Genomic DNA, 14,294 nt, shown 5'->3' with positions numbered 1-14,294 from the left:
CTACACACTATCTTACATGAAACGTACTCACAGTTGTCAATATGGACAACCATCAGCTGTATAATGGAATGACAATGAAGAAAATTTGTGCTGGACTGGGACTCGAACCCAGATTTCCCATTTGTCGTGAGTAGTCACCTTCCCAACAGGATATCCAAGCACACTGCATGGCCAGACCCAAACTTCCATATGTTGTCAACCATGTGTCTACAATCTGTACTCATTCATTATGTGTATTCCTGTACAGGAGGGGTGCTTTAATTGAAAGTTGCTTGCCCAGTGTCAACAAATAAATATGATCTTGCAGCGCCTGTGGTGTTCAGAATTATGACACAATATTCCTTCAGACATGCATGCATGTCCAAAGGAACATCGCATTGTAATTCTGAACTAAGGCTTTGCAATATCTTACATATACACAACATATTGGTTGACCCCACTGCCACTCCCAACCCATGCAGTCATGTCCCTGTGGGAGACCCAGGTGCAAGAACTGCGAATCTACCCACTAGCACCTTCCTACTCACATCCTGTCACAGAATTATCCTATCCCATCAGAGGCAGAACCACCTGTGAAGGAAGCCAAGTTATAAACCAACTCTGCTACAATCACTGCACAGATTTTCATCTTGCTACGACAAGCAACCTTATGTCCACCAGAATGAATTACCACAGCCAAATTGTAGCCAAGGACGAAGTTTTCCATCCAGTGACACAACATGCAGCTGAGTACAACATGCTGGAGTTCAATGGCTGCTACACAGAGCATGCCATCTGGATCATTCACACCAGCACCAGCTTTCTTGAACTACACAGATGGGAGCTATCCTTGTAATACATATTTCTTTCCTGGAACCCTCCTGGCCTCAATCTCTGCTAACTCCCCATTGCACCACACTACCCAACAGTTTCTCCTTCCTCTGTCCATTCACCCACCCACGTACCTGATGTCTCTGTCCTGTGTTCCTAGCTAGAAAACCTGCTGCCTCCCTAAGAGCAACTAATTACCAACCCCTAATCCCTCTTCCTGCCTCTTTCCCCTCATTCCCCCACATCTAATGGAGGTCGCATGTGCTTTTCTCACTCTAGCTCTCAGTGAAGGATTTATTCCAACAGCTGATCAAGTTTTCTTTTTTGTGTATGAAAGTGTCAATGACCCATTGGTTCAGCTAATATGCAGCAGTTAATATCCATCTCAATCAAGGAGTGCTTTAAACAAATGAGGAAGTTTTTGTTTCTTTTAATATAGCCGTGCTGAAGTGTCCAATACTTTCTGAATACAATCAACTCCACACTTTTGACAGAGAAGTGAGAACAAGTTTGAAGAGTGATTTACAGCCTATATTTACATAATTAATTTGGAGAAGTGCTAATTTCAGTATACACTAACCTATGCCAACTTGTTATATGACCTACTCTGCTGCATCTAACGATATTAAACAATCGGACAATTTTCTGAAATTTATCAAACATCAGCTAATTCTAAAATATGAAAGGAAACGAGGTAATCAAATTTCAATATTTTTATTTCATTTTGGGACCTGTTACAGTCAAACGAGATTTGAGCACATGACTGGCACAAAATAAATATTTTGAGGGAAAAAAAAACAGGCACAGCTGTAAATGCAGTGCAATATGTAACACCCAAATATCAGATGCGCGCTCTCTCTCTCTCTCTCTCTCTCTCTCTCTCTCTCTCTCTCTCTCTCTCTCTCTCACACACACACACACACACACACACACACACACGCACACACACACACGCACGTGCGTGCACAAAATGAGGAAATAGCCTCACAGCCTTTTATCTTCACATTTTCTGCTTTTGTAACAGCTACTTTACAGTATTTTCATATTTATACTAGTTCTTGATCTCTGACATCGGATGGTATTGGAGCAGGCAGCCACGTAATGTCTGGGTTCGATATTAAATCATTTATTCCAATTTCATCCAGAAGTTTTATCTAGAAAGAAGAACAAAACTGAACTGTCATATCATTAAGCACAAACACAAATAAAATGTGAGCAACCTTCGATTAATTTTACACACGGATGGTATAGTAAAAATACAGTGTAAAATGCATTATTTTATGACAGGATACCTAATTTTTTTAAGGTTGCCAGAATGCAAAATTTTCAACAGCAATGTCAAATACTGAGCCTGGTCTTGACATTAGGCTATAGATACAAACAATGAAAATTCTGATTGGTGTGTGAAATGCACAAGTCCAGAAATATCCTTCTACAAAAATGATTTATGTTCAGTACTAAAGACAAGATGCACAAAGACAAAAACCAATAACTATTGACAACTGTTGTTGCTCTGTTGTCATCTTTAGATAAATACTAGACTACTTTTCACTGGCATATGACGATGACACACTGTTAAAGAGAGAGTAGGACTGTCTCCCCCTCTATAGTCAGGGATTGTAGTGGTGTAGAGAGGTGGGACCAGCGATTCACATTACTAACTCATGAAGTGCGCATGAAGTCAATAAAGAAAGTGTGCCTGCACTGATAATTGGGAAATGTAAGACATACAGGTAATGAAGAGAGCTAATGATCAATCCACTAAACACTGGCACAGAACTTGTTTGATATACGAGGAGTTTTCAATAAGTAATACAACACGTTTTTTATTCTGTAACAATTTTGATTGAAAAAATGCAGAATTTGCTGTAGGACTTCGTGGAATATTCTCACTTCAGCTCCTGTAGTTTCATGAAGTTCCAACAGGTGGCGGCCCTATACATAGCCTTCAAAATGGCACCCATAACGAAGGTGCATTCCATGGAGGTAAGAATAGAGGGAGACGCCGTGACGTCACAGCTGTGAAGCCGAGGGTAGCCATCTCAATCCGACCAAACTATTGCTGCTGTAAGCTTGTGTGCATAGGCTTGTCGCTCGCTTTTGGAAGGATTTTGTGCTATTATGGTGACTTGTGTGGTATTCGGATGTACGAATCGTTCTGATTGTGAGGCGAAATCGAAGGGAATAACATTTCATGTGTAAGTTGTCTCGTTAAGTGTGATTTTACAACTTCATTGTGAATGAACGTGTGCTACATCGGTACTTGTACTATAGCGTGTTTTTCTCCTGTATGATTTTAGATTTCCTAAAAATGAAAGTCGGAAAGCTCTGTGGGAGAATGCCGTGAGGAGGAAGAATTGGCGTGCGTCTAAATGGAGCACTATATGTTCTCAGCATTTCCGAGAAGAGGGCATAGACCGAACTTCCCTTTCAACAGTAAGGCTCTGAGAAAATGCTGTACCATCAGTTTTCCCTACACACCCAAAACATTTGCAAAAGGTATGTTAATTCAAAGAATTAAATTCTTAGTTTTCAAGTTCACGTTTCAGTATAATACGTACGTATCGTCGATAATCGAAGTGTTGAGTAACTCAATTTGTCTTCATCATGTACCAAATTAAAAGCTAACACTACATTAACTGGCGTAAAGTATAGGCCTAAACAGGACACTGTGTAGATTTGCCATTCTATGTACCGTATTTCAGTAAATATTGGTGGTAATGAACAGTGTTTCCCAGTAGTGTAACGTAAGTGAAATGTCCCAGTACGTATTACAAACAAGATGTATTTATGGGGCTTTGGAGGGAGGGTATAGCTAACTTAGTTTTCAGTTTCTATTATTTAGTTTGTGATACACGTTTATTACTGAATTAACAAAATTGTATCGTTTACACTGAAGTCTAGCTATTCATAATATTACATTAAAAACTATTTTTAATCAGAAGAAATGCGGAATTTCGCCTTTATGAAATTTTATTTTAAACAAAAACTTTGAAACAACCAATCTGATGACGTTACATGCGTATATGGTGCAATTAGCGACTGTAATACACGCAGTGCTATAGCACACTGGCAATGTTTCGGTCAGAGAGTCATGGCAGTGAGCCACGCCACCATGGCTTCAAAACGTAGTACGGCTGGGATACGTAGCGCATCTCCCCTTATTCTTACCTCGATGGTGCATTCCAAGCAGAGAGGTGTCATCAGGTTTCTTTGGGCAGAAAACCAGAGCATCACACACATTCATCAGCACTTTCAGAATATCTATGGAGACCTGGTAGTGAACAAAAGCACAGTGAGCTGTTGGGCCAAGTGTCTGTCATCATCACACCAAGGTCGTGCAAACCTGTCAGATCTCCCACGTGCTGGCCAGCCACACACATTTGTAATTCCAGCAATGATGGAGACACTCGTGTGAGGTGATCAAAAGGTCACAATCAAACACCTCACTGCTCAATTGGATGTCTCTGTTTGTAGTGCTGACACCACATCCATCAACTGGGTACTCAGAATTGTGTGCCCGCTGGGTTCCTTGCCACCTAACAGACGACCATAAAGAGCAATGAAAGACCATTTGTGCAGAATTGCTTGTGCATAACAAGGCTGATTGTGACAACTTCTCATCAAGCGTTATCACAGGAACTGAAACAGCAATCCATAGAGTATTGCCACACCATCTCTTCTCCAAAGAAAAGGTTTAAAACCATACCTCCTTAGTCAATAAAGTCATCGTGATGGTCTTCGGGCAGCCTGACGGAGTTATTCTGTTTAATGTCCTCACTCGTGGTGCAATGACCACCTCTCAAGTGTATTGTGCTGCCCTCAGGAAATTTAAGGAACAACTTCCCAATGTGTTTGGCACCAGAAAAAGCAAACAAACGTCTCATTCTCCATGACAACACAAAGCCTCACACAAGTCTGTGCACACAATAGGAGCTCACAGAACTTCATTGGACTGTTCTTCCTAAACTACAGCCCGAAACTCATATCTTCCAACTTCCGTAAGTTTGAACCAATGGGAAGCAGCACATGGGTGACGATGAGGTTACTGATGCAGCAAGATGTTGGCTCCAATGTATACCATGCAGGCACACATGCCCTCCAGTAAGGTGGCATAAGACCAGTGCATTGAACAGAAATTACGTTGAAAAATAGGGTTCTGTAGCCAAAAGAGTGAGGAATAATATGATGTTTTGAAATCCTGAATAAAACCAAACTGCCTTCAGAAAAAAATGTGTTGCATTACTTACTGAATGCCCCTTGTACGAAGAAGAGAGAGAGACATGATGTATGAAGTTGAAGCCAAGATTGAAATTCTGTTGTAGTACGCAATCAATAGTTCAAAAAGAAAATTATGAACCTAACACAGAGTTTAAATGGAGGAAAAAGATTAACAGCCGGGGAGGGGAGGGGGGGGGGGGGGTTATATATAGAAAATATTTAATAGTGAGGCAGATCCCGATAAGCTACGAGAATGATAATGGATCAAGGGAGCGAAATGCATGAAAGAAAGTTTGTTTCTACCTCCGCAACCACAAAAAATAGATGTCAAGATGGTAGACCTTAACTACCCGAGTTGTGGAGCACAGTACTTCAAATCTACTTCAGAGGATAGAAAGCAAGTCAAGCAGAATGAATTTACAACACCTTGAAAACATTACATTAGTGACTGGAAATAAAAACAATGAACCTAACAACTAAGCATGGTGGGAAGAGAAAACTCTAATATCAATCAGATCTGGAACTGGTGATTTAAGTATTTAAAACATCCGAATCAATGGTTACTTAAATGAAGAACAAGCATCCAAAAATGAAAATTTGAGATATTAATGAAACAGGGACATCTGGGAAAAGGAATAACATCAATTATTAATAGATGTTGGAACACAACAGGGCAACAGCAGAATGGCTAATGACTTCATTCAGGGAGCCTGAGTACAAACTTGGGCACTGAAGAGCAGTTTCTTGAGTATTACTTACCAACTATAATTCTGTGACACACTTATGCTATGCAGCCTGTTAGCCACTAGTGCCACAAGCTTCCCTATATGAAAAGAGTGATACCTGTATTCATGCATCGTGAATACCCTTGTCAGAAAGAGTCTTAAGACAACAAGTGCTTTATCTTATGTGAATGACACGGTAAGGATGAAATCCCGCACCTTAGTGTTACATGCAACCTTTTATTGTGGCATACAATTGGTTTCTTAATTAAACATTACTGAACTGTTAGTATATGGTATGTGTGGCAATGACAATGCTTTTACACAATGGTTACAATGGTGATAATCAGACTAAATGGAAGAAATGAGTTACCGTATTTACTCGAATCTAAGCCGCACTTTTTTTCCGGTTTTTGTAATCTAAAAAACCGCCTGCGGCTTAGAATCGAGTGCAAAGTAAGCGGAAGTTCTGAAAAATGTTGGTACGTGCCGCCACAACTAACTTCTGCCGTCGAATATATGTAGCGATTCACATGCATGCTTTTCAGGCACAAAGATAAATACTGGCGCCGAAACCTCTGCGTCAGTAAATAATAATAATAAAAAAATAAAAAAATAAAAAAAAATAAAAAAATAAGGAACGATGGAAGACAAAATTTTTTCTCCGCCCCGAGTTTCGACCACTGCATTTTCATACATTATCCAACGAAGTAAATACAAATTCCGTATTGTTAGTCTTCGAATGTAGCAACATTTCAATGTACTGTACTACGAAAATCCGACTGGCAAGACTGTTTGGGATGTTTATCAATATGGCCAACTCTACGTTCTGAATTTTTTCTACCTATGAGAAGAGATGGTTACTAATAGGAACTTTTATGAATTGTGAATCACATGCAGTATTCTCTTCACCATAAGAATAATACGTATATAAAAATTTTGCCATGTATTCTTTCGTGTTTGCTGCTATCTCATTTAAATCCTGTCTGCTTAATAAACTACAAAACTAGAGTGAGACAACAGCAAACGCCGAAGAATATACATATCATTTCATGTTTATATTCGTATTATTCTTATGCCTAATAGAGATAGTCAGAAATGAAGCACAAAAAATTGACTAGATTTTTAAATCTAAGATGACTAATTTCTGTGCGGAATGTTATGTACTAAAGAGACGTCTGCAAAGATTTTCAAACAGAAAAATTTTCGCTAAACTCTCGTTCAGAACATCTTCTATCATACGCAGTCTGTTATTTGGTTCTTGTTGATCGTCAAAGAAAGCAGCAGTGTTAGTAACAACAAATAGCAGTCTCTTGCCATTGTTTCGCTAATGAGACGATTTCTCTCTTTTTCTTTTTTTAATTGTAAGCGGCGGTAGTGCGCACAAAAGCAAGCCACGCCGTGAGCGGCGACAGGCCGTAAACACTCATTATCAGAATGCGACAAACAGTGCATGACGCAGTACAGTAATGCATTTTCAGCTTAGAGTGACGTAAACACCTATAACAAAGAGAACGGCACTTATAAGATCAAAGAAAAATAAGCAATCGATCCAAACCAGACGAAGCACGTGAAAAAGGAAGGGCACCCGTATAATTATGGACGGAGCGCCTGACGCATAGCTATGGCTACCTGGTAAAGCCTAACTGCTTAGCTTACTACGCGAACCAAACTACTGTAGCTGTATAGTCATTCATTCGACCTAAATTGTGTCTCATATTACAATGGACCAACTTTGTTTTGATTTGGAGGTGCGGCCTAAAACTTTACTCTCCCCTTGAATTTCGAGTCTCATATTTCAGGTGCGGCTTAGATTCGGGAAAATTTTTTTTCCTCGATTTCGAGTCTCATTCTTCAGGTGCGGCTTAGATTCGAGTGCGGCTTGGATTCGAGTAAATACGGTAAACATAAAAATAAAATACAGCTACAGAGGATAAGATCAAATTTCCAGAATGAATCTTCATCTCACAGAGGAGTGTGCACCAATTTGAAACTTAGCCTGGGTGCCAGACTGGAACTTGAACCTGATACCCTTGCCTTATGCAGGTAAGTATCCTACTCAGTTAACTATCCAAGTTCAACTCAAGACACCAGCTCTCACAATTTCACTTCCACCAATACCTCAATCTTTAACCTTCCAAACTTCACAGAAGTTCTGCGTACTTTAAGGGTCAAGTACTTCTGGAGGTACTAGTCCTGCAATGTACACACAAAAACTTCTGTGACTTTGGAAAGGAGGAGATGAGATACTGACAGAAGTTAGAGGTGGGTCATGAGTCAAGCTTGGATACCTCAGTCAGTAGAGCCCTGCACACAAATGACAAAGGTCTCAGGTTCAAGTCCCAATCCAGCACACAGTTTCAACGAGACAGGAAATTTCAGGATCAAACCTGTTCTTATCTTAAACCTCCAGGTGCGGGCAATGAAAACGTGTGTTCAGTTCTTCCCGGATAATTTTGCAGGGCCCGTGGTACGTGTTAGATGTAATTTCTGATTTGCTTGCAAGCCAGACGTCATGAATTTTCCCATTGAATACTTTTCTGTTGTTCTGGGACATCATAGGCCACTATTTTTTCCATAAAATCTTTTTCTGTTGCCCTGGAACACTGGAGATCACTATACTCCCGTCAAACATTGGAAGTCGCATTCTACACTTTCTGAAGTCTGTCTCACATACTTACACATACACCTTTTTGTGGCAGCAATTTTGTGCCCATATTCCCAAGCTTGTATAAACCTTGCTTTAAGCTACACAACACTCAATATTTGCATTTCCCACATTATTCACACTAAATGTCCATTAAAAATCAGCTCTACAGTAAGTTTTTGATTTCACTGTTACATTCCCATAGTTCTAGCCTTAAACTATTCTAATTATCAAATAAAAATGCCTCACAATGATGCAGGGAAAAATATGAAAATCACCTGCAGTTAGAGGGATAAATAGGCTACGCATATTGCCTAAGATGACTCGAGGCAGAAATATGCAATTAAAAAATTTCTGCATCTGTTCTAACACTGAACCATACACAGCATGAAACAAATTACAAAGTTTTGAAAATCCAAACTGCCTGAAATGGAGTAACAAGGTGAAAGCATCAAGCAGATAGGAATACTGATAAAAATGGACTAATTCCAGGTGTCTGGGAGGGGGGAAAAGGACCATCAACTCTGATAAAATATGCTTTGAGCAACTGATAATATAAGGCCAGTGCAAGAGCTGGTGATTTCATGTATAAAGTTCAATGAACTATTTACCAACATTTCAAGTACTCTTACATATCAGTGTAAGAGATTTATCTATCTTTATTGCTCATCACTGTAAAATAGCAATACACATGGTAAGCAAACTCTTCCAGTTTATTACCTCTTTCATGTTTACCAAACAGATAATCTCATTGATTACCACACAGACTAATTTCATTCAAATTCAAGAGAAATAATGGACAATGAAAAACTTCTAATACTATTTCAAATTCTGTTTTTATTTATTTATTTTAATTCACAAATTGTATGGTTCACTGTGATATCTACATCTTTTGAGAGAATGAGTAAATGTCATACCCCTTTAAATATTTTATTAACTGTCTCCCCATAATGGAAATGTATATTTTGCATAAATAATGAAGACATTAAGATTAATACCTGTTTTCTTATGTATCTTACTAAGCATTCAACTGCCTCTGGGTTGTTACAATTTCTTTCAAAGAATCTTCTCCAAACAGCTCCAGCTAGCACTTTATCATCTGACAGCAGTCCTTCGTCATATCCCATAATGGCAGCTTGAAATTGCTCAGACATTTCTGATAACTGCTCCCGTACAAGACCTGGATTCGCTGCCTGAAATGAAACATGTGTTGAAAATTTCAACCGTTTTCTCATTATTTTAGTTTATTCAATTTATCACATGCAACTTAATCACACTGCTTAGAAATGATATCTGTAGAGATACATGTGTAGAAACATCTGAATAACAATTCAAATTACAGACAACCAAATAGGATGTTTCCAGAATGAGATTTTCACTCTGCAGCGGAGTGTGCACTGATATGAAACTTCCTGGCAGATTAAAACTGTGTGCTGGACTGAGACTCGAACTCGGGACCTTTGCCTTTCGCGGGCAAGTGCTCTACCGAATGAGCTACCCAAGCACGACTCACGCCCCGTCCTCACAGCTTTACTTCTTTCAGGAGTGCTAGTCCTGCAAGGTTCGCAGGAGAGCTTCTGTAAAGTTTGGAAGGTAGGAGACAAGGTACTGGCAGAAGTAAAGCTGTGAGGACGGGGCATGAGTCGTGCTTGGGTAGCTCATTCGGTAGAGCACTTGCCCGCGAAAGGCAAAGGTCCCGAGTTCGAGTCTCGGTCCGGCACACAGTTTTAATCTGCCAGGAAGTTTCAACAAAATAGGAGTCGACACTGTGTGATTATATATCACATTATTCCCCACCAACAGTTCTGTTTGGTGGTTTGACCTGGAAAATGGCTCTAAGTCACAACAGAATAAGTGAGTGGTACAATACCAAAAAAATTAAAACATCAGTTTTTTACCCCTTTGCCAACTCAATTACATCTCACTTAAATATTGTCCCCTTGAAGTCCCCAATTGTCAGATTTTGGTATAGTTCATACTCACAGATGAGATTTGTTGCTTAGAGTCATGGTTAAGTTTGTGAAGTAGTATAAATCTCCTTTTTCATGAAATGGTGTGTCTTTTTCCAAAAAACACTATGTTTCTTGGTGTTTATAGAGGAGAAGTGCAGTACAGGTGTAATGACTTAACTCTTTACACTAAATTCTCAAATAAGTAACTTTCAGAACTAATTAAAGAAAAACTGAAAATTAAAATACAGTCTTAGTGAAAATGTCACAACATATTTTACTAGTTTTGGTCCTATTAGATGCACTCAAATTGCCAATAACCATTAAAAACTTGGCTTCAGACGAAGGACAATATAAACAAAGTATAAAAGACATTTTGATAGGCAACTCCTCCTACTCTGTAGATGAATATCTTAACAGGGACTGTTAGACCAGTCTTAAGATTTCAGTTTTGACAGCACTTTGTCAAAAATGGCTCTGAGCACTAAGGAACTTAACTTCTGAAGTCATCAGTCCCCTAGAACTTAGAACTACTTAAACCTAACTAACCTAAGGATATCACACACATCCATGCCCGAGGCAGGATTCGAACCTGCGACCATGCGTGGTTCCAGACTGTAGTGCCTAGAACTGCTCGGCCACTCCGGCCAGCAGCACTTTGTCACAACAGTCAAGATTAGGTATTTTGTGTGTGATAAATTTATTAAACATCCATAACGACGTTTCATTCTGACAGTGTATTCATTCTGTAAATATTGGCAGTTCCAGTTTACTGTATTCACATATTTTGACAATCTTCTGACAAATGATCAGTGTAGTGACTATTATATGCAAATGTTTTATGTTATACTTTTTGACTTGTACCTTCCCCTTGCCCACGAGAATCGTCTCATTTTTGGGCCTATGGAACAAAAACTGAATCCAACCTAATCTCAGATGTGTGTTTTTCTGCTAGGCAAAACATCTTAGTCAGTCATGGGAGAGGGGGGAAGGAGCATTTAATTTCAATGTATAGTTCAGAGGACACTGTAGCAACTCACACACACGACTGCAGTCAGGCAACTGAAACCACATTGCGAGCAGCAGCACTGATTTATGATGGGAGTGGTGACTGGGTGGGGGTAAAGAGGAGGCTGGGGCAGGGAGGGGGAGGGATGTATGGTGGGAGTGGCAGATAGTGAAGTGCTGCAGGGTAGTGGAGGGCAAGGGAGAGGTAGTGAAGGGGGGGAAGCAGAAAAGACGGGAAATAAAAGACTGGTTCTTTTGGGGGAATGACTGCTGTGTAGCACTGGAATGGGAACAGGAAAGGAGCTGGATGGGTGACGACAGTGACTAACGACAGTGACTCCCTCCCCCTCTCCACCCCGGCCTCCTCTTTACCCCCACTCAGTCACCACTCCCATCATACACTGGTGATGTTGCTCGCAGTGTGGTTTTAGTTGCCCGAGACTGCAGTCTCTGTGTGTGTGTGTGTGTGTGTGTGTGTGTGTGTGTGTGTGTGTGTGTGTGTGTGTTTGATGAAGGCCTATGAAAGTCTTTTTGTTGAGCCCATCTGTGACTCAACTAAAAGGAATGCAATTTATTTAAGTGACAGATTCTTCCAGTCACACATGTTTCAAGCTCTTTTATTGGTTAGGTTTTACCACCCAGGCATCATTGTGAGAGTGCAGTTAACTTAATAGGGGTAGCATGTCTTCCTCATATAATGTATAACACTGTCAAATACTGATGGAGACTGCTTATCCCTTGATATACACTATGTGTATCAAAAGTATCTGGACACCGCCAAAAACACACATTTTTCATATTAGGTGCATTGTGCTGCCACCTACTGCCAGGTACTCCATACCAGCGACCTCAATAGTCATTAGACATCTTGAGTGAGGAGAATGGGGCACTATGCCAAACTCAAGGACTTTGAACATGGTCTGGTGATTGGATGTCACTTGGGTCATATCTGTACACGAAATTTCCACACTGCTAAACATCCCTGGATCCACTGTTTCCAAATGTGATGGTAAAGTGGAAACATGAACAGTGTGGTAATGTTTTTCATGGAGGGGGCTTGCACCCCTTGTTGTTGTGTGTGGCACTATCACAGCATAGATCTACATTGATGTTTTAAGCACCCTCTTGCTTCCCACTGTCGAAGAACAATTTGGGGATGGCTATTGCATCTTTCAACACTATCTAGCACCTGTTCATAATGCACGACCTGTGTGCTCGGAGCGGTTACACGGCAATAACATCCCCGTAATGGACTGGCCTGCACAAAGTCCTGACCTGAACCCTATAGAACACTTTTGGAATGTTTTGAAATGCTGCCTTCATGCCAGGCCTCACCTACCACTATCGATACCTCCCCTCAGTGCAGCACTCTGTGAAGAATGGGCCACCATTCTCCAAGAAACCTTCCAGCACCTGATTGAATGTATGCCTGTGAGACTGGAAGCTGTCATCAAGGCAAAGGGTGGGCCAACACCACATTGAATTCCAGAATTAACGATAGAGCACGCCACGGTCTTTTAAGTCATTTTCAGCCAGGTGTCTGCATACTTTTGATCACATAGTGTACAGCTCATAATTGGTAAAACCTACTCTTTTCATATTTATATTGCATGTGATGAATAGCTAAAATCAATCTGAAGTTCATGAAAATAGAATACAAGAAATATTTAGGTCTCAGTAAAACCTGATGATTATTTTTACTAACAGCTGCTGAAAAAGTTACTAATGTTCTCAGAGCTTTAAGGTCTTACTTCTGTGTCACTTGCGATGTTTATACATTTTCTTCTGCAGTATTCTGTACATTGAAAAAGATTAACTATGATTGAAGTTGCAGACAAAATAAACATGATGATTAACAAACCAGGTACCAGAAAAATCCAAAAGGTTTTTGACACCTCCTATAAAACAGTAATTAGAAACGCTGGAAAGTGTGGGGCTAGTTATGTTGGATTAATTCAACATTACCACAACAGCTTTCTATGATAACTGCACTGGATATATTCATTAATGGTGTGAACCATTTCTGGCATGTAAACTCAATAATCAGAATGCTAGCTAATAACCAGACAAACCTCTGTGCGAGAGTCAGCAACACTCACTGCCAGTAAATGTAGCTCAATGCTGATGGGATGTTGAGTAATAATTTTCCTTTTTTTTATTCTCCAAATTCTAGGTAGTTTAGAAATGAGATTAACCAGCTGGATGCACATGAAGATTTGGAGCATGTTAGAAACTGATCAGTTATTACATTTTCAATCTGCTGTAAAGTAAGATGTGACTCAGGAGTTACTCGTGCAGCCTGAGAATCAGCCTTTCACTGCTTCTGCATTTCTAAGGAGCCATTATTTGTTCCCAGCCTCAGAAAAGTCAGATATTACACCTGAACAACAAAACAATTGTCACTTTAATCAAAGGGAGAGTCCAGTGTTAAATACCAAGCCTCAAAATTCGGTCTCAAAACCATTACATTTCATTTTCACAAGCAGAAGTTTATCTCATACTTTTTTGGGTTCTGTACCCGCATTGGTAAAAATGGAACCCTTACACGATCACTTTGCTGCCCACGTACCAGCCTGACTGTCTGTCGCATCTGTTGTGTGTGTCTGCCTAAGACGCTTTTTTTCTCACGAATGGGTAGAGGTGATAAGTTGAAATTTATGTCACATACTAAGACCTATAGTCCCTTGGCAGTGTAAAAAATTCAAGCTTCTAGCCAATGCAGCCAAAAGATACGCCAATTTATGTTGCATATTCCAATACTCACAAACTCAACAGTAAACTTAAATCTGGATGACTGAACAGGAATTTGAACCATCACCATCCTGAATACGAGTCCAGTGTGCTAATCACTGTGTCACTTTGCTCAATTTGTGCTTTTAATGTACATATTTAGTTGCAACAGGTCATGTATGTTTGGAAAAGCAACCTTTGTACAGC

The 14,294-nt window shown here is 39.9% G+C and overlaps 1 protein-coding gene across 1 annotated transcript in view; it reads right to left on the bottom strand.

Moving 5' to 3' along the window:
* Window positions 1–1,508: 1,508 nt before the first annotated feature.
* Window positions 1,509–14,294, bottom strand: part of LOC126161623 (ubiquinol-cytochrome-c reductase complex assembly factor 1) — a 123,974-nt gene continuing 111,188 nt past the window's right edge. The window contains exons 5-6 of the mRNA XM_049917583.1: window positions 9,399–9,593; window positions 1,509–1,964 (exon numbers count right to left, since the gene is read on the bottom strand). Coding sequence (XP_049773540.1) covers window positions 1,857–1,964; window positions 9,399–9,593 — 303 coding nt within the window. The 3' untranslated portion in view covers window positions 1,509–1,856. The remainder of the gene's footprint in view (window positions 1,965–9,398; window positions 9,594–14,294) is intronic.

The sequence above is a fragment of the Schistocerca cancellata genome, chromosome 2, assembly GCF_023864275.1.
Source record: "Schistocerca cancellata isolate TAMUIC-IGC-003103 chromosome 2, iqSchCanc2.1, whole genome shotgun sequence".
Taxonomy (NCBI): Eukaryota; Metazoa; Arthropoda; class Insecta; order Orthoptera; family Acrididae; genus Schistocerca; species Schistocerca cancellata.
This window is presented reverse-complemented; position numbering and strand designations above follow the sequence as displayed.